Source organism: Lolium perenne, chromosome 3, assembly GCF_019359855.2.
Source record: "Lolium perenne isolate Kyuss_39 chromosome 3, Kyuss_2.0, whole genome shotgun sequence".
Lineage (NCBI taxonomy): Eukaryota > Viridiplantae > Streptophyta > Magnoliopsida > Poales > Poaceae > Lolium > Lolium perenne.
The window spans coordinates 266,086,380-266,111,536 of record NC_067246.2 but is presented as its reverse complement, the minus strand read 5'-3'; the positions used below and the strand labels follow the sequence as shown (position 1 = coordinate 266,111,536).

At 44.8% G+C, this 25,157-nt stretch overlaps 1 protein-coding gene across 1 annotated transcript; it reads right to left on the bottom strand.

Moving 5' to 3' along the window:
• Positions 1-594: 594 nt before the first annotated feature.
• LOC127344069 (sulfite exporter TauE/SafE family protein 5) lies at positions 595-4,885 on the bottom strand. Its single transcript, XM_051370287.2, has 4 exons — positions 4,040-4,885; positions 1,487-1,627; positions 1,227-1,379; positions 595-1,139 (listed from the first exon to the last, which is right to left on the bottom strand). The coding sequence occupies exons 1-4, from the start codon at positions 4,802-4,804 to the stop codon at positions 831-833; spliced, it is 1,368 nt and encodes a 455-aa protein (XP_051226247.1). The 5' UTR covers positions 4,805-4,885; the 3' UTR covers positions 595-830.
• Between the last annotated feature and the right edge of the window lie 20,272 nt (positions 4,886-25,157).

Below are 25,157 nucleotides of genomic sequence, written 5' to 3'. Positions count from 1 at the left end.
ACCTTTTATACTCCATCTATTCGGGGATGGGACAGTATAGGTATAGCACTAGTCACAAGGGCATAGATAGTTTCAGAATCAGCCTGTTATCTCTCTCAAAAAAAAAAAAGAATCAGCCTGTTATCCTCATGTGGCTCTTCCTATGATCACTAGTGCGAACCGGTTTGCCAAAAAAAGAATCATGCAAACTTCTTTCTAGGTACATAATATTTTCTATTTTTAAGTGTATTGATCTATTGATAATCTCATCTATGGTAGTATAAATAAGTCAAAAGGTAGTAAAAATTGCAAATAGGTTCTCAGACCACCTAATCTTTGTATTATAAGATCCACTTTCTATTTAGTACTTCAAGGTCTGAAATGTTCAGTCATCTTTGGTTTGGAGACACGAACTACACTTTTATATGTTGCTCATTAAGCGACAATTTAGTTTGGTCAACTATGTATTCAGACGCTTTGTAGTTGTGGGGGGGGGGGGGGGGGGGGAGGTTCTTTGTTTCGCAAACTAAAACATGGATAACTTTAAGAAGTGCTGGTAATACGCTGGCGTTATTTAGTTTGGCCACTGGCTGGGGCTTTGCTCCCATTTCGAAAAGAAAAAAAAGTTCGGCCACTTTGAGCGAGTCAAAGGGTACCGGACATGCAAGCATCTTTGTTCAGAAGTAGTACAGACTTATTTCAGACAAACATATGTTATGCCTAAAACCCAGATAAAGCCATAACAGCATCAAAGATCAAAAAAACTTCCTTCAGAAAAAATTCTACGCCAAGCCAAAAGCAGCCATAAAACAAACACCTCTCCACAGACATGCTCCCAATATATATGTCACTTAGCAAGGTAACTTGAATCCCATATATGCTCCACCGATGTACTGCGTCCAAACATCTAGGGCTCCAAAACAAGTGACGATCACGGTGCTGAGCGCCATGATGGCAGTGACCAAGAAGACGATCATGGAGACCCGACCGGACTTCTTGACGGCCCGTGCAATCAGAATTACCCCGGTGAGCGAAGCGACGAAGCATATCCCTGCGTAGACTGCAGCCTCCCCGATCCCCTCCATGCCCAGGAGAATGAACTGAACCATCGACATGGACGCGCAGAAGAGAACCATGAAGGAAGACGTCGCTGCTGCAGTCTGCAGTTCAGAAAATAGCACATTTCATTTACCTTTAGGAATTTCAAAATTCAGAACATTGATTGGTTATAACATGTCCTACAATACCTGCGGGGGTATTCCGATCTGAAGGAGAACTGGGTTCAGAAGTAGCCCTCCCCCGATGCCGAAGAGGCCACTCAAAGACCCGGTCACCAAAGCGGCTAGAGGGAGTGCGAGCGGCGGCAAGGTTTCAGTTTTAGTAACGAAAGAATTTGGTTCCTACATGAGCACATTGACAGCCGTGAAAAGATTCAGTCCCATCTTCTTCGTGATTCAAGTTCTGCCACACAAACACTCAAAAGACCATGCGGGATTGGCCCACGTACCTTGCCATCTTCGTTCTCGTGGCGACCCTGTTTATTTCTCTTTGCATATACGATATAGGCTGTGAAGGCCACGGCGAAAGGCACCTGGAATATAGTGACAAGCCAGTATGCTATTCCACAAGGCTTAATCTTGATCACGCCCTGGACACACAAACCACGGTAACGAAATCAGATACGCGTTTCATATGAGTCACTGATGTAAACGTCTACCTTCTGAATTGGGAGTTTCCACTAACGTCTTCCATCAGTTGAATTCATGTACAATGAATGTGGACAGGCATAATGACCCGATTCATAGCACAAAATACTGCTTCCAAGTTCCAACACACACACACTGACGTGAATTTTAAATTAGTAATAGGCTGTCAGGGAAATAATCCTGACTTAAAATAGCACTTGGTGCTGTCCATTCGTTGGATAATAACTTTAGTAAACATAAGTTGAAGAGGTGATCCCCACTTCGACAAAGTTTGACATGAATATCCATGGCTAGCTGGCTCTAACTTTAAAGAATAGAAGGCAGATTGCTAGCTGAATTGCACTACTAGAATGAACCTAGACGGCTGCCTATACTCCATGATCTTTTCCATACCGCCGACCTTTTGAAGTGATCCACCGTTGGCTGAGCTAAAAGGGCGCCTCGGGAGGTGCAGTAAGAGCAAGTTCAATAGTAGAGCCAACTATTGATTATAAGTCAAATGTCATGTCATTTATAGTCAACCTAGAGCTAACATGTACTACTACAATAGTGAGCTATAGAATTATACTATTTTATCAATGCATGGCCCACCATTCACTCTTACAAAGTGTCTAGGAGCACGTGCTAGAGCTGGCTCTTGCATAAGAGCTCACTCATCTTCTCTCTCCTCCAACTAGGTAACAATATATTATTCTAATCCTTGTAGCCAGCTGACTAGGACTTATCACCGCTACATGATTTTGAACCGGTGGCAAGCAATGAAAAAGAAATGACAAGATGGATGCCGACAATCTTGCTACAAAGCAAAACAATGGATATACAATATTAACTGACAACAAACATGTTAGTTTTAATTAGAACGTTGGTTCTAGTGTCACCACGCTAGGGACAACCTGGTGGTCTCTAATGACATGGTTGTGTTGGACCAAGGAGAAGCAAAGCTGGTTTACTGAAGACAACAATGAGATAGCAATTTGTTTGTTACTTTTTTTGTTTGTTAATGTTAAGAAGATAATATTTTAGTTTGTTACTCTTTTTTTCCTTTTCTTGTGCATGTCTATTTGTTATGCCTACCATGTGTGGTAGATGAGGGGCTTGAACTTCCCATATGGTGTCTACCTTCTCCATTATAACTGCTAATGGATAGATACATATAGTGAAAGAGAAACCAAACAATTTCTATTGTGAAAAGGCACCCACCTTTCCAACCCAATCTCTAGTAGGAGTGATCTTCCTTTCAATTTCTCACCGGTCACTCTTTCATGGCATCATAAACTACCCACTGGATGAAGATCTACCATTCTCATCTCTAGCAGCTCCGTAGTGGACGCACCATTGACAAGCATTTTGCGACTTTGAGACGTCATTGACATGTCTAGTTACTCATCCCAACATTGACCTATGTTCTAACAACGTGTCGGCCTAAAATTTTAGTCGTGTCGTGCTCTGGTTAATATGAATATTGATTTCATTGGTAACATTTATCTTGAGTTACATCAGGATATAATGCAATTATGTTGCCCCAAAACATGTACAACCAGTTTGTACAAAGTAATGATGAAAGCTCAAAAGGAGGCAGTGACGGTTTAACCTTTTTGCCAATTTTAAGCCTAGCTAATAAGAAGCAAACAGACATGACATAAGATTTGTGACACAGATTGTAAAGGTTAGAAATTCGGTTTTCCTATTTCTCACATAAATAACTTGATCCAACTATTATAATATCCTCAAGTGCATAAGTTCGAGAAAATCTTGATCCGACAAACTGACAACTTATCAACAAATGGCTATTTTTAAATCGACGGACCCATAGTCAGTACATAAGAGACATGAGAATATTGATGTTAGAAATTGACCAGGTGAAAAATAATTAGCTAGACATATTGTTTTTAACACATAACATAAAGCTAGCCCTGTTTTCCTCCGCTGCAGCATGTTCTAGAGAGCTACAAAGGCTGACAATGAAATTCAAAGCTAGCGTCGGAGTGGCAAGGCACAGTGTCATTTCGCTAAAGCATAAAGAAGTAAACAAGCAAGCTATCCACTACTTTCCGCCGCATCAGAGAAAGGAGAGCATAATGCCAGTGAAAAAATGACAAGCGAAACGACGTATGATTACGAGTGCGCCACTATCTTGGCTTTTGGCAACCCATACTCTTGCGTACTGCCGACCGATCTCTATCTGCATTTTGTGCCTCAATAGATTCTACGGTGATCTACGCGTCACAATCCTAACTTTTGGCTGCTGGCATGAGCAAACCGTGCACAGCAGCGCATGCAGTTGTACTGTAACGGCAGCACCAAAACAAAACAGAAAGCTTACGCGGAGAAGGGAACACGTCGGCCATACATACCTTCCCGTGCTTATCTCCAATGAAGACATGGAGCAAGAAGAAGCTGAGCCAGACCACGAGGAGCACCGCTATGTCCTTCAACGGGAACCTCGGGCGGTCACCGGCCAAGGAACCTCCATTGATAGACCCTTCGCCGCCGACCTGGCCGGGCAGCGGGAGGCCGCCGCCGATCAGCAGCGGCACCTTGTGGTCGTGCCGTGCTGCCACGGTCTCGGTCCTCCAGATCTTGACCCCGGCCCGCCACGTCTTGGCGGTGCAGAAGGCGAGGAAGAGCGAGAAGAGCGCCGTGATGAGCCACTCCGGGAACATGACGTTGCACACCACCCCGAGGCTGACGCCCAGCAGCAGGCACGGCTGGAAGAGCAGCGCGATGTCGTAGTCGATGAGGCCACGCGTGCAGAAGAGGTTGTAGAGCACGTTGGAGACGGCGCCTCCGGTGACCATGAAGGAGGAGTAGGATGTGGCGCGCTTCAGGCTCAGCCCTGCCACCAGGTTCAGGATGGGGAGGAACAGCGACCCGCCGCCCACGCCGCCGGCGCTCGACACGGACGCCGCCAGGAAGGAGAGGATCCACGCGAGGACGGTGTTCCGGCGCACACTCCCGGTGCCGGCCTGCGAGGCCGCCTCGGAGAGGTAGTCTTCCCGCCATTGCGAGAGCTTCACGAGGAAGTGGCTGTGGGGTGGCGAGGTTGAATTGGGCGATGCTGCTGCTGCTGCCGCGGCGAGCAAGGTGGCAGCGACGACGACTCGAGCAGTCCAGGACATGGCTGGTCTCTGCTTCTTGGGGAATGTTTTTGCACTTCTGTGTGGATGCCCATACGCTCGTGACCTGCAGGTTTTATATGCAGGTTCAGGTGTGCGTGACACGAAAAGACTGGGTTAAGAAAAACAGATACAAATATTACACAAATACAGAAATGCAGCAGTTTCTGATCCTTAGAAAAAGATAGCATGCGCTGCTTTAAAACGTCCAAAATCGCAAATGTCCACTCAGTTATATGAAACATGCCAGTCGGCACTGCTACTTACCATTATCTCCTATTTCCCCCAATTAATATCCTACTACAATGAAGCTCCCAAATGCCCCTTCTCTTTGTCAATAGTTAAATTTCTTGTGACCTAATTAACGACTATACCCGTACTGTCTTCCAACACGATCTTTCTCAAACAAAACAGGAGTTGATCCCTGTGCAAACTTGTCAACGCTTTAAATATAGTATTTCTCTCGGTTGGAATGAGCGAACATCCCTGAAGAAGGCCCATTCATGGCTTCGTGGATGAGAACAAGCACAGCGCAAGTACATGGACAGAATCTGGGGCTGAATTCATTTTCGCTGCCTCCGTCTCACCCAGCTGATGCGGCATCCTCCAAGTCCACCTGGCTTGTAGAGCGGGGACGGTCTCAAAGCGTGGGACAGCGTATTAGGTCGCGCCAGGTGGAAAGGGGCTTTGACATGCGCGACTGGAGCTAATTAAATTTTCGGCGTGCCCCAAAAACCTTTGAGGAACGCGACTGGAGATGCTCTTAGTTTGGCCACATGGGCATAGGTGGACGCAGCGGTGGGGGGAGAGGAGGGGGGGATTTTGCCGACCCTAATTATACCCCATGGAAAAAAGGCCCGATTAGGCCGGACTCTTGGAGGAGTCGTGGAGATAGCGTCGAGATCACAAGGACGAGGCTCCAGTCACGCATCGCATTCGGCACTTCCCCACTAATCCCCACGCACCGACCGCCGCCGCCCTGCCCTGGCGCCACCGCTGCCCGCCGGCCCCGCCTGCCCTCGACTCTGCTTCTCTGCCCAGTCCGGTTGTCCGCCCGGCGCTCGCCCGCCCTCTGTAGCTTTGCCCTCACGCCGTCACCCAGCCCCGCTGGCCGCCGCAGTGCCGCACTGACCACCGGCCACTGGCCGCTGCACTGAACGCCGAGCGCCGCCCCTGATCTTCCCACCGAGGCCGCGGCCAGAAGTGAGCCCCTATTCTGCTATTGAGCATCTCAACTATTTTCATATGAACTGCTCTATATACATGTCTCTTGTATGTCTGTGTTCTCTGTATGTTAAGTCTTATAATGATGAAGAACACATAAAATTGCTAAAGTGCTAATGTTTGAATGTTTCAATTGTGTAGAAATGAAGAGGAATAGCTAAATTGCGCTACTTTTTTAGAAACAAGCATCAAAGAAGATTGGATCTCCGGTCCAATCCGATATTGTACATAATGAAGAAGTCGAATCCGATATTGCGATTGAGATTGACATTGAAGATACAACACCACATCCACCTTCACCCAAACAGCCAAATGCAAGGTCATATGATGCTCACTTTCTTCCACATGATCCGGGGGAAAGGATTTCTATTTCAAGTTATGATTTTAATAATCAAGATGATGTGCGGAGAGGGTATATCCTAAAAGGGCCATTGACATAGGCATCCCCAATGGGTCTGCCAAAGATGGTATCCGGGGTTTACTGAAGGCCCACGACTCGAAGAATATGAAATTCGGAAGCCCAAGATAGTGTTAAGGAAAGCTAGAGTTGTATTAGAAAATATAGACTTGTAATTTTACGGGACGGGTTAGAAACCCTCCCGGACTCTGTAACTTGTGTATTAGGAATCCATCGGCTCCGCCTCCTATATAAGGGGGAGTCGAGGGACAAAGAAAGCATCGATTCATTGTCTCACGCAACCCTAGTTTTCATAATCGTCGAGTACTTTTCGGCTGAAACCTTCGAGACCTACTTGCCCTCTACTTCCAACTAAACCCTAGTCTACAATCTGTAGGCATTGATAACTTAATCCCTTGTCAATTGGCGCCGTCTGTGGGAACTAGAGGTGTCAAGGAGCTGATCCCGATGGCACGTTCAAGATCATCGACTTCGTCAGCTGCAAGCAACGCGATGGACAGAGGTAAACAGATCGAAACTGGTCTAGTCGATTTTGTCCCTCACCCGCCCTCCCGTTTGGATGCATATGCGTATCTGGAGGAGCCCATGGAGATGACGTTCGGAAAGTTTCACTTCCGTGTCAAGAAGGAAGGAGCGTATCGTCTCAAAATTCCGATCTCGTCGGGATTATCAGCGGTCGATCCCGATTTTTCAAGCTCGACATCGTCAATCGAGTCAGGCGACGAGGAAACTTCATCGCCACGCTTCATCAGCACCAGGGCAAGTGAAAAACTCGCCAAGATCTTCAGCGACATGTCCTTCGAGTCATCCGCGGACTCCGATATAAGCGATGACTCGAGCAACATAGACAGCTTCAACTTCATCGACAAATCCACTATTGTTGGAAAGGTCTTCACCAATCTCTATGATGGTGTCACCAAACCCGACAAAGTTCAGAGTCCAAAATATCATCAGATCTACGGCATTGGAGAAACAAGTCGCGAACAGGAGGAGACGTCGGAGAACTTCGACGATGCGGGAAATCCGTATGTCGATCCTGCAGATCTCACGCGAGGTCTAGGAACAAAATATATCGGCACGGGGACACGAGAGATGGTACGATTTCCGCAGGCAATATGGGATCGAGTCGAAAGAGCTATCAATGGTACAGAGGCAATGACCGTAACAGCGACACCTGAGGAGTTACAAGCGTATCAGTATAGGCTTGCACGTACCAGGCGAGAACTCGAGAAACAGAAGATCGCGTTGGATAGGAGGCAAGAAGCGGCATCAGCATCAAGTAGGCGAAGAGCGGAGCTGAGTCGACAATCAGGTATTTCGGGAAGCAGTCACAGAGAAGCTCGCAACAGGGCAAGGTCTCGACTAAACAACATACCTGAAGCTGAGAGGGAAAATCTAGTTCAAAACCTCGATATGTCCTTTATGTCGATAGACACGAGGGGGAATATTATCCCTAAGACACCAGAAGCTGGGTACATGGCGACGCAAGCCTTTATCCTCGCATCCAAACCACCTCCCGGAGATCCAAGAGAAGCACTGTACAATATGGCTATGGCAGGAGTTGGAGCCATGGGAACGGCGTTTATAAATTCGCCTCCCGAAGGATCAGCAAGGCAAAATAGTCCACGACCTACTCCAGCAGCACCAGGTCCCGAGAGAACAAGTGGAGCAAGAGACACAGCAGCACAAGCACGGGTGGACAGAGCACGACAAAATAGAAGGGAACATCAGCACTCTCCAGAGATAGATGACGAGGATATGTGCGGGTTACAAGGAGGGTCCGGAAAACTCGAGTCCCTGATGACCCAAGAGTATAGGGGATCGCAACAGTCTTCGCGGGAAGTAAAACCCAATTTATTGATTCGACACAAGGGGAGACAAAGAATACTTGAAAGCCTTAGCAGCGGAGTTGTCAATTCAGCTGCACCTGGAAACAGACTTGCTCGCAAGAGTTTATCAGTAATGTGATTTATAGCGATAGCGATAGTGAAATAACAAAGAGCAGAGTAACGAGACAAGCGTAGTGATTTTAGTAAACAGCAGGATTAAAATACTGTAGGCACAGGGATGGATGACGGGCGTTGCATGGATGAGAGAAACTCATGTAACAATCAAAGCAGGGCAATTGCAGATAATAATAAAACGGTGTCCAAGTACAAAGCAATCCATAGGCATGTGTTCCATATTTAGTCGTACGTGCTCGCAATGAGAAACTTGCACAACATCTTTTGTCCTACCAGCCGGTGGCAGCCGGGCCTCTAGGGAATCTACTGGAAATTAAGGTACTCCTTTTTAATAGAGTACCGGAGCAAAGCATTAACACTCCGTGAACACATGTGATCCTCACATCACCGCCATCCCCTCCGGTTGTCCCGATTTCTGTCACTTCGGGGCCTTTGGTTCCGGACAGCGACATGTGTATACAACTTGGAGGTAAGATCATAAAACAATGCATATCATGATGAAATAATAACATGTTCAGATCTGAGATCATGGCACTCGGGCCCTAGTGACAAGCATTAAGCATAACAAGTTGCAACAATATCATCAAAGTACCAATTACGGACACTAGGCACTATGCCCTAACAATCTTATGCTATTACATGATCAATCTCATCCAATCCCTACCATCCCCTTCAGCCTACAGCGGGGGAATTACTCACACATGGATGGGGGAAACATTGCAGGTCGATGGAGAGGCGTCGGTGGTGATGGCGGCGATGATCTCCTCTAATTCCCCGTCCCGGCGGAGTGCCAGAACAGAGACTTCTGGTCCCAGAGACGGAGTTTCGCGATGTGGCGGCGTTCTGGAGGGTTTCTGGCGACTTCGACTTCTCTCCGTGCGTTTTTAGGTCGAAGGCGTTAAGTAGTCCAAAGGAGGGCGTCGGAGGCCGGCCGAGGGGGCCACACGCTAGGGCCGCGCGCCCCCCTCCTGGGCCGCGCCGCCCTAGGGTGTGGGGCCCTCGGGCCTAATCCCGACTTGCCCTTCTGGCTCCGTCAGTCTTCTGGTAAAATAGGACCTTTCGCATAAATTTTGAGGATTTTCCTGAAAGTTGGATTTCTGCACAAAAACGAGACACCAGAACAGTTCTGCTGAAAACAGCGTTAGTCCATGTTAGTTGCATCCAAAGTAAACAAATTAGAGGCAAAACAATAGCAAAAGTGTTCGGGAAAGTAGATACGTTTTGGACGTATCAGTCCCCTCAGGGTTAGCTTATTGCTTGTCCTCAAGCAATTCAGTTAACAACTGACGCGATAAAAGAACTTTCACGAACACATTTGTTCATATGATGTAAATATTCTCATGCTATGGCTAACACTTAGGCGATTCATAATAAGATACATGCAAATAAGATCATCTAATAGCTATGCCAATCATGGAAGAGTACCAAAAATTAATAAGCATCATGAATCATGTCTATAAGCAGGATTGCAATGTTCATAAAAGGATATGATAGAGTGGTATCTCGCTTGCCTGTATTTGAGTAGCAAAACATAAATTCTCAGACACCTTTGAAGTTCATAGAAAGACTAGAAATAGAGATTGTCAAAGATAAAAGCATCAAAGTTATACCACAATCAATAATATTTTGAGACAAGCATATTATACTAAGAATGACAGTTGTGCTCTCAAGAAAGTGCTCAAAGAAAGGATGGAGACACAACATAAAAGTAAAAGATTGACCCTTCACAGAGGGAAGCAGGGATTAACATGCGCTAGAGCTTTTCATTTTTAAAACAGGAGTAAAATTATTTTGAGAGGTGTTTGTAGTTGTCAACGAATGGTAATGGGTACACCAACTACCTCGCCAACCAGAATTTCAAGAGCGGCTCCCATGAAGGACGTTATTTCTACCAGCAAGGTAGATCATGCCTCTTCTCTTTTGTTTACACACGTATTTTAGTTTTATTATGGGTGACACTCCCCCCAACCTTTTCTCACACAAGCCATGGCTAACCGAATTCTCGGGTGCCTTCCATCAATCTCATACCATGGAGGAGTGTCTATTTGCAAAATTAAGTTGCTTACTGATGAATCAGAGCAAAACATGTGAAGAGAATTATTAATGAAGTTTGATTAATCGGGGCTGGGAACCCCGTTGCCAGCTCTTTTTGCAAAATTATTGGATAAGCGGATGTGCCACTAGTCCATTATGAAAGTCCGTCAAGAGTAAATGACAAGGTTGAAGGATAACACCACATACTTCCTCATGAGCTATAAAACATTAACACAAATTGAGAAGCATTTTCAAGGTTTTAAAGGTAGCGCATGAGAATTTACTTGGAATGGTTTAAAATGCCATGCATAGGTATTTATGGTGGACACTTTGGAACAACTTGGTTTTCAGGGGTTTGGAAGCACGAGCAGCGTTCCCGCTCAGTACAAGTGAAGGCTAGCAATAGACTGGGGAGCGACAATCAAGAGAGTAGTAACTGTCATAATCATGCTTGCGGCAAAATAAATTAACTGAGGCATAAAAGTGATACAAGAACTCTGAAGCAAATTAAGTCATCGAGGCTTAGTTGACTTTTTTTTAGTCATATGCATGCGTGAGAATGTGTCAAGTCGATTCAAATGAATTATTCAGAGGAGGATACCACAATGTCATACCTATTCATGAATAAAACAATGCAAGCAAACATCCATGACATGCTACTCATATTAATAAATTGGTGCTAATCATGAGAGATCATGAACTACTAGACTTTCTTTAAATGACATATACCTTACATGAACCAACTAAGTATGCTCACATGGATGAGTATATGTACAAAAATGAAAACAAATAGAGTTCATACCAGCCTCTCACCACAGTCGAATTGTCGTAGATCGTCATTATTGCCTTTCACTTGTGTAGCTTGGATAATATGAAATGAAAACCACGCTCCAGCCACCGAATACCATTGAACTCACAATGAACTTTACAAAACCAAAGAAGAACAGCAAATATTTTTGGTGTTTTCGATTTTGAAACAAGAACAAAAGGAAACAAACAAACAAAGCAAAAAAAAATTGGATTTTCTTATAGCAAACCAATGATAGCAAATAAAGCAAAATAAAAGCAAGAAACCAAAATAAGCAAATGGTGAAGAGAAACAACAGAAATATTTTTGGTCTTTTTGTGTTTTAGGAAAGAAACAAAGCAAAGACAGGAAAATAAAAACTAGAAAAGTCACATAAACACAAAGCAGCAGGAATTCGTCAAACTTGACAGCAGTACAGTAATCGATTTTTAAAAAATTCTTCCGCTGCTCAAATCGAAAAGTGTTCAACTAATGAAAGTTAGATAACAACCTGGGGAACATGCACAAAAATTGGCTTCGCAAAATAACACTCTGACTGTTTTTGAGAATTTTTATGGTGACAGTCCAGAATCTGTTTTCAGGCAGCACTTCCCCAAATATCATCTCCCTCTCATTAGAAAACCACTCAAAGAAGCAAAACAAGTATATAGAAGTATCCAGCAATCATAATATGCAAAGAATGAGTGATGCCGGTATACCTCCCCCCAAGATTAGGCTTTTGGCCCAAGTGGAGTTCAATCCCATGGTGCCCATGAAGTAGCACCTCCGTAGTACGACGAAGATGGATCATATTCCGGGTATGTGTGGAAGAAGCACCCGGATACGTGACGGTGTAGTCGTAGGAGGGTTCGGCGTCCTCGGAATCATGCTGCTGGTGGAAGTCTTGTATCTTCATCTTCTCATCCACCTCCTCCTTAGAGCGCGACCATGGTTTCCTGTCAATACTGAACAAATCTGGCTGGGGCAAAGGGATTTCCCTCTCATCCCGTTCAGCAAACAACATTCTATAGACCATATTATCTGAACTAGAATCAGATGTAACAAATTGATGGCTCTTCATAGCAGCAATATCAAGTCTTATAGGAGTTAATGGCACATCAGTAGGATCAACAGGAAATTCTAGATGTGCTAAAATGCGTGATGCAATAATTCCTCCAAAAATAGGCCCCTTGCTAGACAAGCGGCGAGCAATAAGAGCACCAAGATGATAAGGTGTCTCTCCAGTGAGTGCAGAAATTAAGAAAGCAAGATGATAGCTAGAAATATTGCTAGTGTTCTCCCTACCAAGAATGCTAGTAGCAAGGTAATAAGCAAAATACTTAATGGCGGGGAGTTGGATGTTTCTTATCTTGCCACGCTGAATGGTGCGGCAATCATCGTTGGTGATCTCTCGGTAGAGCTCAAGCAAAACCCTCGGATTGTCCTCGATCCTCTTTACGGTACCTATAGGGGCAATACCCAATGCAGCACAAAAATCTTTCAACTTCATAGTAATGGCTTTACCATAGATCTTGAATGCAACTGTTGGGTGGTAGTGCTTATTGTTGAACTTGAAGCTCTCCACAAAGATTTTAGTGAGCATATAGTATTGCTCCCTTTCATCTTCCATATAGGCGGTTAAACCCGCCTTGCCAATGAGGGTCAAGAAATCATCCATCAACCCTGCATTATTCAAAAAGTCATAACATGGGAAAGATGAAGCGTTAGGAACTCCATCGTCTTCTTCGGGATCGAAACTTGGCGCGATGATATCCTCATTATAGGATTGCCTAAATCGAGTGGCGGTCCTAGAGGGCCTTCCAGTGCTTGTAGTCTCTCTCTCAAACACTTCTCCAAAGTTATAGTTGTCCATCTCCCTTTTCTGAAATTTTTCAACAATCAATATAAAATTTGATTTGGTGACATATAATTGAAGGGAACTACTATAGGAACTTGCTAGAGTACTAATCATGCATCAAAACTAGTTTTTACATCATAGAACAAGCATGCAAGCTCACTAAACATGTTACCTACAACAGCAAAATATTCAAGATATACTCAACCAAACAAAATTCTACTTGGATCATCGGAGGAGTCACATACCAAGGAGCAAATGTGCCAAATTTCAGCAAGAAATCTGGGCTGAGCAAAGAGATCGAAAAATCTGGAGTTCTTGAGCAGAAACACGAGTGAGAGAAAGCTGGTGTTGATTTTTTCGGGAGAGAGAAGAGAGTGGGAGGAAGAGATGGGAAAGTGGGGCTAAGGGGGGCCCACACACCAGGGTGGCGCGCCCCCGTTGCTGGCCGCGCCAGCCAGGTGGGAGCCACCCTGGGGTGCCCCACTGGTCATCCCCAGGTGTTCCCAGATGCCTCGTCGAAAAATAGGACCAACGGTATAATTTTTGTGAATTTTTGAAAACTTTAAAAAATGCACATTTCTGGGTATTAATTTTATTATTACTGTGCAGGAAATTTTTTGAAATCTCTATACAACAAAAAACTTTGCAAAACAAAAGTGCTACAGCAAGTAGAACAAGTGGAGGAAGAAAGAGATGTTGTTTAACTCCTATATGCATATAAAATGAATTTGTTAAAAAGGTTGATCAAGTCTTGTCACCAAATAAATTTTACATAACATATGAAGAAATAAACCTCAAATCGATCATGTTACCTTGTATTGAATTGATATGGATCCAATCATAAGAGTTTGATATCCTTCTTTAGGCTCATATATAGGACAATCAATAGTCCCAACTTTGATAGTTCTCATATTAGAAATAGTATTAACTCCACATACTTTATCAATCCTCTTGGGGAAATAGACGGTATGCTCCTTATCATCAACATTGAAAGTAACTTTCCCTTTATTGCAATCAATAACAGCCCCTGCGGTGTTAAGAAAAGGTTTCCCAAGAATAATAGACATATTATCATCTTCAGGCATTTCCAACACAACAAAATCAGTTAATATCAAGCAGTTAGTAGTAACTTGAACAGGAACATCCTCACATGTACCAACAGGAATAGCAGTAGATTTATCAGCCATTTGCAAAGATATATCAGTAGGTATCAACTTGTCTAAATAAAGTCTCTTGTAAAGATAAAAAGGCATAACACTAACACCGGCTCCCAAATCACATAGAGTAGTTCTAACATAATTATTCTTAATAGAACAAGTAATAGTAGGTATACCTGGGTCGCCCAACTTCTTTGGAACTTTGCCATTGAAAGAGTAATTAGCAAGCATAGTGGAAATCTCCTCATTAGGAATTTTCCTTTTATTAGTGACAATATCTTTCATATACTTTGAATAAGGAGGCAATTTAATAGCATCAGTCAAAGGGATTTGCAAGAATAAAGGTTTCATCCAATCGCAAAATTTATTATAGTGTTCTTCTTCCTTTGATTTTAGTTTCTTAGCAGGAAAAGGCATTTGCTTTTGAACCCATGGTTCTCTTTCATTACCATGTTTCTTAGCAATAAAATCTTCTTTAGTATACTTTTTATTTTTAGCATGCTTTTCAGGTTCATCTTCAACTTCTTCTTTATCAGAAGCGTCATTCTTATCATTATCTTTATCATGTTCATTACCACTTTCAGTTTCAGCATCAGAAATAGAAATACTATCAGGATCATTAACAAGTTCAGAGGATTCTACAACATTTTTATGTTTCTTTTTCTTTTTCTTTGAGGGTGCACTAATTTCTTTAGTTCGTTGAGAATCTTGTTCAACTCTTTTGGGGTGCCCTTCAGGATATAGAGGATCCTGGGTAGAAACACCGCCTCTAGTTGTTACTTCATAAGCATGTTTTTCTTTAGAATTATTTTTTAACAAGTCACTTTGCACTTTAGTGAGTTGATCAATTTGAGTTTGAATCATATGAAAATGTTTAACAACCATCTTAACATCATTGGAGGTTCTCTCCACAATATCATGCAATTCACTAATAGCTTGAGAATTTTCCATTAAATGATTCTCTACTCTCATATTGAAATTTTCTTGCTTAACAATATCAAACTCATCTAAGCATTGAGCAGGAGATTTTGAATACGGAATATCTTCCCTAGTAAAGCATTGAAGGGAGTTTACCTCAATCATGGATGAAGGGGGAATTATCTCACATATATCTTCTATGGGAGGTAAGTTTTTCACATCTTCGGATTTAATTCCTTTCTCCTTAAGATACTTCTTGGCTTCCCTCATATCTTCATCATTTAATTTAATCAAACCCCTCTTCTTCAATGTAGGTGTCGGAGTTGGTTCAGGTGTAGACCAATCATCATGATTCCGGCCTATTTTAGCCAATAATTCTTCAGCTTCGTCCGGAGTCCTTTTTCTGAAAACACAACCAGCACAACTATCCAAATATGCTCTAGACTCAATGGTTAGTCCACTATAAAATATATCAAGTAGATCATTCTTTTCCAGGTCATGTCCAGGTCGATCTCTGATAAGAGAACAAAATCTTGCCCAAGCCTCAGGCAATTTCTCTCCATCTTCCTGGTCAAATCTATAAATTTTCTGTAAAGCAATATGTTGAGCACTAGCAGGAAAGTATTTTCGAAACAAAACATCACGCAAATCAGTTGGACTTTTAATAGAACCAGGAGGCAAATTATTATACCAAGTTTTAGCATCATCCTTTAATGAGAAAGGAAAAAATTTAGCAGCAAAATAAGTACGCATCTTGATATCATCAGAAAACAAGCTACTCATAGAAGAAAGTTCAATCATGTGTTCTACAGCACTTTTTTTTTCAGTACCACAAAAGGGTGTTTTCTCAACAATAGCTATATGAGATAGATCAAGAGAAAAATCATAATCTTTATCCTTAATGTTTATAGGAGATGTGGCAAATTTAGGATCAGGAGATAGCTTATATCTAACAGTATGTTGTGCGAGAAACTTTTTAATTTTACTTGCATCAGTAATAGAATTGCATTTATCAATAAAATCATCATTAAGCTCCACATAATCCTCATCGGGATCATCACTAGAATAATCAACAGACTCAGGTGAACTAACAGGTGTAGTAACATTAGGAGTTTCAGTATTTTCAATTTGTCTAGACCTAGCAATTGTAGCATCTAGAAAAGATCCCAATGAACCACTATCATCAAGCACAGCAGAAACATTATCAATATTATAAGAGTTTTCAGATTCAGCAGAAGTACCAGCAAGTGAAGCTTGCGGCGGTGAAATAAGTTGACTTATCACAGATGGTGAATCAAGAGCAGCACAGGTACTCAGAATTGTACCTTTTCTTGTAGTGGATGGTAATATGGCGACTTTAGGATCGCGAGATTTACCCATGATAGAGAATGTGCAGCGAACAATATCAATCCAAGTGAACTTCCAAATAAAGCTATGCTCCCCGGCAACGGCGCCAGAAAATAGTCTTGATGACCCACAAGTATAGGGGATCGCAACAGTCTTCGCGGGAAGTAAAACCCAATTTATTGATTCGACACAAGGGGAGACAAAGAATACTTGAAAGCCTTAACAGCGGAGTTGTCAATTCAGCTGCGCCTGGAAACAGACTTGCTCGCAAGAGTTTATCAGTAGTAATGTGATTTATAGCAGTAGCAGTAGTGAAATAACAGCAGCAGAGTAACAGAGACAGCAGTAGTGATTTTAGTAAACAACAGGATTAAAATACTGTAGGCACAGGGATGGATGACGGGCGTTGCATGGATGAGAGAAACTCATGTAACAATCAAAGCAGGGCAATTGCAGATAATAATAAAACGTTGTCCAAGTACAAAGCAATCCATAGGCATGTGTTCCATATTTAGTCGTACGTGCTCGCAATGAGAAACTTGCACAACATCTTTTGTCCTACCAGCCGGTGGTAGCCGGGCCTCTAGGGAATCTACTGGAAATTAAGGTACTCCTTTTTACCGGAGCAAAGCATTAACACTCCGTGAACACATGTGATCCTCACATCACCGCCATCCCCTCCGGTTGTCCCGATTTCTGTCACTTCGGGGCCTTTGCTTCCGGACAGCGACATGTGTATACAACTTGCAGGTAAGATCATAAAACAATGCATATCATGATGAAATAATAACATGTTCAGATCTGAGATCATGGCACTCGGGCCCTAGTGACAAGCATTAAGCATAACAAGTTGCAACAATATCATCAAAGTACCAATTACGGACACTAGGCACTATGCCCTAACAATCTTATGCTATTACATGACCAATCTCATCCAATCCCTACCATCCCCTTCAGCCTACAGCGGGGGAATTACTCACACATGGATGGGGGAAACATTGCTGGTCGATGGAGAGGCGTTGGTGGTGATGGCGGCGATGATCTCCTCCAATTCCCCGTCCCGGCGGAGTGCCAGAACAGAGACTTCTGGTCCCAGAGACGGAGTTTCGCGATGTGGCGGCGTTCTGGAGGGTTTCTGGCGACTTCGACTTCTCTCCGTGCGTTTTTAGGTCGAAGGCGTCAAGTAGTCCAAAGGAGGGCGTCGGAGGCCGGCCGAGGGGGCCACACGCTAGGGCCGCGCGCCCCCCTCCTGGTCCGCGCCGCCCTAGGGTGTGGGGCCCTCGGGCCTAATCCCGACTTGCCCTTCTGGCTCCGTCAGTCTTCTGGTAAAATAGGACCTTTCACATAAATTTTGAGGATTTTCCTGAAAGTTGGATTTCTGCACAAAAACGAGACACCAGAACAGTTATGCTGAAAACAGCGTTAGTCCGTGTTAGTTGCATCCAAAGTAAACAAATTAGAGGCAAAACAATAGCAAAAGTGTTCGGGAAAGTAGATACGTTTTGGACGTATCAGTCCCCTCAGGGTTTAAATTACCCGATAATTTCAAAAAATTCGATGGCCTGCAAGATCCCGAGGATTGGCTAGTCGATTACCTCGAGACGGTAAAGCTGATAGGCGGAACCAGGGCAACAGCCATGCAGAGCATTCAAGTACACCTGAGTGGAGCCGCGCGATCTTGGATAAAGAAGCTTCCTCCGGGTTCCATCGACAGCTGGGACAGCTTTGAGGACGTATTCGTCAAGAATTTCCGATCCACCTGCAAAAAAACCCGCATCGCTAGAAGAGCTGAGGGCGTGTCGACAAAAGCACGATGAATCAATGAGAAAGTACATCCAAAGGTGGAACATCATTAAAAACTCGGCAGAGAACATATCTGACAAGAGAGCAATAGATGCGTTCGTGGCAGGAATTCGACGAGGAGATTTCGTCGAAGATTTGGGAAGAACCAACCCAAAGACAGTATCAGCGTTAATGGAGATAGCAAACAGGTGGGCAGATGGAGAAGATGTTATTCACAAGAAATGGCACATGTCACCGGAGGAGGACCGTAGTCGAAATTTTCAAAATAGACAATGTTTTCCTCGACAGTTCTCGAGTTATGATGCTCCTGGCCAAATATCGGCTCGTTTTCGAGGAAACAGTGGAGGAAACAATAGAGATGAATATCAAAGGAGCAGCGAGCAACGAGGCGACAATAGAGAGGATTCTCGAAATAACAGGCAAAATAGTGGACCAAGGTTCCAGAGACCATATGTATCTCCCGAGGATATGATGAACGGTCCATGTCAGATGCATTTCTATCTCGACAATAACGGGAAGAGGCAGTCAGGACATCTGCAGAATGATTGTCGAAACTTTCAAGCAATGTTGAGGTTTGCAGGGCAAGCCAATGCTCAGGCAGCAAGTAGAAATCCCCAGGGACCTAGGAGTGAGATCCACCTACCACCTCCTCCCGCAATTACGGACGAAAATCGGCACCAGCTGAGAATAGCGGCAGCACCACACCCACCTCCATATGTTGACCCCAACTCCAACGGTGCGGTCTCGATGATTCAGAAAGCTAGGCCGTCTAACAGAGCTCAAAAAGTAATATCGCGACAAGTGTTCATGGCAGAAAAGATGCCTCTACCAACGATTGAGTACCTAAATTGGTCGGGACAGGACATTGGCTTCACAATAGCGGATCACCCGCAGCAAGTTCCTCGACCAGGGCAGTCAGCACTTATCTTACCAGCAATAATCGCAGGATTCGACGTATCTCGAGTATTCATAGATGGAGGCAGCAGTCTAAACCTTATGTATGCAGATACACTAAGGAAGATGAACATATCCCTGGCAAACCTAAAACCCACGGACACACGTTTCCATGGCATCACGCTAGAGAAGCCGAGTTATCCGCTGGGGAAGATCAATCTCGACGTTCAGTTTGGAACCCGAGAAAATTACAGAATAGAAAGGCTGGAGTTCGAAGTTGTGGATTTCCCGTTGCAATACCACGCCCTGTTGGGACGACCAGCATATGCCAGGTTTATGGCGGTACCACATTACACGTACCTGTTATGGAGGCTACCTGGACCTAAGGGACCAATTACAGTCAAAGGCAGTTTTGCGTTAGCTGATAAATGCGACAAGGATTTCCATCGACTGTCAAAAACTTTCGGGATGCAGGCAGAATATATGGCGTCAAAACTAACAACTGACTACGACGTGTTACCAGACGTAGGAAGGCCACTCAGGGAGCCAACCTTTAGCACCACCAAGAATTCTAAGGAGGTGCAGATTCACCCGACAGATCCAAAGAAAACAATGTCCATTGCAACAGACATGGACCTCGCATAGGAAAGCGCGCTCGTCGAGTTCCTCCGTGAGCACTGGAAAATCTTTGCATGGTGTCCAGCTGACATGTCAGGAGTACCCAGGGAACTTGCTGAGCACCACCTAAATTTGGATCCAATAGCGAGACCAATTAAACAACCTTTGCGGCGTTTCTCGGAACCAAACCGCAAAGCTATGCTGTCGGAGATTGATCGACTCAGAAAAGCTGGTTTCATCAAAGAATTACATACAGAGGCCACATGGGTAGCTAACCCAGTCTTGGTGCCGAAGAAAAACACAAAAGTCCTTCACATGTGCGTCAACTTCACGTGTCTCAATAAACATTGTCCAAAGGATCACTTTTCCCTCCCAAGGATCGATCAAATTATCGACTCCAAGGCAGGCTGTGAACGTCTTTCCTTCCTGGACGCATATTCTGGTTATAACCAGATCAGGTTAAAAGAAGAGGATGAAGTCAATACAGCGTTCATAACACCTTATGGCGTGTTTTGCTACAAAACAATGCCCTTTTGTCTTAAAAACGCGGGAGCAACATATCAGCGGATGATGCAGAAGTGTCTTGCAACACAGATTGGGAAAAACGTACAAGTATACATCGACGATGTCGTCATAACAACAAAAAAGGGATCAACGTTGATCGAGGACCTAAAGGAAACTTTCGACAATCTAGACAAGTTCTGCCTCAAGCTAAACCCGACAAAGTGCTCCTTCGGCGTTCCTGCGGGAGAACTTCTTGGGTTCCTAGTTTCAACAAGAGGGATCGAAGCCAATCCAGAAAAAATTCAAGCTATCATAACAATGAGGAAGCCAACAAAGTTGAAAGAAATACAACAACTAACTGGGTGAGTCGCAGCTTTAAGCAGATTCATCGCCAGGTTAGGAGAAAAGGCGTTGCCGTTCTACCCTTTAATCAAGCAGGGAGAGAAGTTTCAATGGAACGAAGAGGCAGACAGATTCGAGGATCTCAAGCGCACAATCTCGACACCACCAATCTTGGTGGCGCCTAAGGAGAAAGAAACCCTGTTGTTATACATTGCAGCCACGCCTCAGGTGGTCAGCACAGCACTCGTAGTCGAAAGAGAGGAAGAAGGAAAACTCCATGGAGTACAAAGGCCGGTATATTTCATCAGTGAGGTTCTATCGCCTTCAAAACAGCGGTATCCGCAGTACCAGAAGCTAGCATATGGAGTGTTTATGACCGCAAGAAAATTGCGGCACTATTTTTCGGCACACCCGATAATAGTGGTCAATGAGGTGCCTTTATCCAATATACTAAACAACCCAGAATCTACGGGTCGTGTCTCCCTTTGGGTAATAGAACTTTCCCCTCGGGACATCACGTACGAAAAAAGAAAAGCAATAATGACGAGGCGGTTCCTCGGCAATGCCCACCATGAGGGGCTTGGGTTTTAGAGAAAGGCGACGATGGAAGTTCCGGGAGCGAGGCGATACACGACGTACCCAGGTTCACGTCCCCGCGGTGGAGGATCGCTACGTCCTGCTAGCAATCCAGTATATGAATATATGTGTACAAGGGGCCGCCATAGGCGGAGTAGTTGTATCTAGTCTAGTTCTAGTTCGCGGGTTGCGATGTCTAGGCGTGTCGCCTCTATGATCTATGTTTCTGAATATGTCCCCTAAGGGGTGCCCCTGCCTGGCTTTATATATCAGCTAGGCTAGGGTTTACAAGAGTCGTAGTAGGATTCGTATTGGAGCCTTCTTTCCTTGTAGTCCAAGTCAAAGCGCGTGCAAGTCCAGCTTGTTGAGTCCTTGTGCTGGTCCAGCTTCATAGTTTGCACCGGGTATGGCAATGTCGAGTACCCGAAGGGTTATGCCCACGTCAGTAGCCCCCGAGTGTCTGGCCGAAGTGAAGCTTCGGGCAGGGACTAAAGTTGTCTTCGCCGAATGTCTTGATCATCTGTTTGAATCTTGTGCTTGATGTAGAGTCGAAGTTGCTTTCGGTCGGGTGCGCGAAGCGCTCCCGATGGGAGTAGCCCCCGATTCTATGGGCGGGTGCTTGCAGCCACGCATAGACTCAAGTTGTACTACTCGAAGATCTTGATGCTGATGTCTTCGGGTTTATTCTTTATTGTCGACGAGGTTTCCTGTTTTTTTTATCGGGTGCGCGACTAGCGCTCCTGATGGGAGTAGCCCCCGAGCATGTAGATAAATATGAAATAGTTATGTATAGGGTGTAAAAAATGCTAAGTCAAATACCGTAAATGTCTCGGAGGAGACGATGATTTGGACGATGGCCCAGAGGAGCCGATGATTTGGATGATGGCCGAGAGGAGCCGATGATTTGGATGATGGCCCAGAGGAGCCGATGATTTGGATGATGGCCCAGAGGAGTCGATGATTTGGATGATGGCCCAGAGGAGCCTATGATTTAGATGATACCCAGGAGGAGCCGATGATTTTGATGATGGTCCAGAGGAGCCGATGATTCGGATGATACCCAGGAGGAGCCGATGATTTTATCGGGTGCGCGCCCAGCGCTCCCGATGGAAGTAGCTCCCGAGTCTAGGCACTGATGCTTGCAACCGTGAGTAGACTCAAGTCGAGCAACCCGATGTTTACAGTTTTCTTCAGGTGTCGTTCACACATTGTTGTTTACTTCAAGGGGCAATTCTTAATGCACCTTGAGCATCGTTGATGCCATTATTTGTAAGTTTATCGGCAGCAAATCTTTTGAGTGATCAGCTCGTGTTGCGGGTCTTGCTAAACCCGTTGTATGTGCAACTTTGATTTCAACCGATGCATGTCCTGACAGCAGCTCCCGAACATATCGGTAGCACTAGCTCTGCCGATGACTCCGTCGTTCTTTGATGCTTCCATAGGTGAAGTATCGAACGTGGGTCGTTTTATATACGTATTTCCAGACTCTTGCTATTTACGGCACTCTTAGTGGCATCTATAGCAGAGGGAAAGGTCAACGTCCTTATTTGTTTCATGATCCTTGCTATCTGCGGCACTCTTTGAGGCATCTATAGCAAAGGAAAAGAGCAAGGTCCCTGCTGTTTCATGATCCTTGCTATCTGCGGCACTCTTTGAGGCATCTATAGCAAAGGAAAAGAGCAAGGTCCCCGTTGTAGTCTTCAGGGGACCGTGAGCACAGTCAAATCTTCAGGGGACTGTGAGCACAGTCGAATCTTCAGGGGACCGTTAGCCTAGTCGAATCTTCAGGGGACCGTTAGCCCAGTCGAATCTTTAAGGGACTGTGAGCACAGTCAAATCTTAAAGGGACTGTGAGCACAGTCAAATCTTCAAGGGACTGTGAGCACGGTCAAATCTTCAAGGGACCGTTAGCCCAGTCGAATTTTCAAGGGACCGTTAGCCCAGTTGAATCTTCAAGGGACTGTGAGTACAGTCGAATCTTCAAGGCACAGCGAAATAGTCGGCTATCTTCATGTCTTCTTGAATTCCAATGCTCCCGATGGGAGTAAACACAATAGTTTGAAAATACTCCAAGAGCTCCCGACTAATTGCAGCGCTCCCGACAAGAGCACATCGGGTCAATATAATATGATATTCATTGAATACTCCAGATGATGAATCCACCGACTCGAGAGTGCATCGGGAGAAGATATACCAGAGTTGAAGAAGATAAATCCAGTAGCCCGGCTGCGGCGAGGCCAATATGAAAGCAGGTCGCACTGCGAGCGCAGTCGAAGTAATCATCCGTACAGAAATAGTTGTCATGGCGGGCGCAAATGAAACGCCACCAAAGATAATCCATGTGGCAGGCGCGGCCAAAATAATTCCGCGGCCAGAGATAGTCCGATAGTCCATGCGGCAGGCGCAGCCGAAATAATTCCATGGATAGAAATAGTCCATGCGGTAGGCGCAGCCGAAATAATTGCACCGCCAAAGATAGTCGATGAAGAGGACGGGTGAGCACTCGAATATATCGGGTCCGTAATGTCGGATCCGCAATATCGGGTCCAAGACAGGCGAGCCCCCGAATATGTTGACTGCGTGCGGCAACGCAGTCGAAGCTTGTTCCGATATGTAATTATATTACGACGCAAAAACTGATAGTCCTTTGTCAGATGGCGAATCTAGCGGATCCGTATGTCGTCGTTTCCACCGGAAATTTTATGCACGCGAGCTAGCTCTACTAGCAAGCAAATTGATCAACCTCTTGTATTTTCCTTTGGAATTTCAGAAATTGTAGTTCTTGCACGGCTGCTTGGGACTTGATTCGGTTGTGCAGCCTTATACGTATATTTACTTTCCTTTGGCGGGGAAACAATAACATGGAATGGAACCGCTCCTCCTACTCCAATTTGCTTCTACCTGCAACAACGTTTTGACGTTTTCTCCTTGGGATTTGTGCAAGTGTTGGATGATGAGTTGCCGTTTTCTCTAAGCCCACTTTTCTTGATCGGTAGTTCGACGGAGACAGATTGTTTAGAATTTCCCATGCAATTGTGAGCGATTCTTTTCCTTCTCGGGTTTTGCATAAACTCGTGTTGCATCGATGTCCTGGCGTGCTTGTCGTTTCCATGATTGATAGATCTGCCTGAACGATGCCGAGAGACCTTGATTTTGTAGCATGATATGCCAGGAGCAGACCGCCGGCGTAGCCCACGAATTTGCACTGCTCCAACTTGCTTTGTTGTGCTTCGTGAAACGTGGCCACGTCTGATGACTGCGGCGACCGCCCGCTTTCATTGAATCGGGCATAATTTTCGATCCTTCGGCTTGGAGATTAATCTTTAGCTTGATGACGATGGTGATGGATCCCGCCCGGATGACAAAATCCGTTCGCCACGTTTCCCATAGACGGCGCCAATTGACGAGGCGGTTCCTCGGCAATGCCCACCATGAGGGGCTTGGGTTTTAGAGAAAGGCGATGACGGAAGTTCCGGGAGCGAGGCGGTACACGACGTACCCAGGTTCACGTCCCCGCGGTGGAGGATCGCTACGTCCTGCTAGCAATCCAGTATATGAATATATGTGTACAGGAGGCCGCCATAGGTGTAGTAGTTGTATCTAGTCTAGTTCTAGTTCGCGTGTTGCGATGTCTAGGCGTGTCGCCTCTATGATCTATGTTTCTGAATATGTCCCCTAAGGGGTGCCCCTGTCTGGCTTTATATATCAGCTAGGTAGGGTTTACAAGAGTCCTAGTAGGATTCGTATTGGAGCCTTCTTTCCTTGTAGTCCAAGTCGAAGCGCGTGCAAGTCCAACTTGTTGAGTCCTTGTGCTGGTCCGGCTTCATAGTTTGCACCGGGTATGGCAATGTCGAGTACCCGAAGAGTTATGCCCACGTCAAATAAAGTCGCAAATTTTACCAGACTTCATCG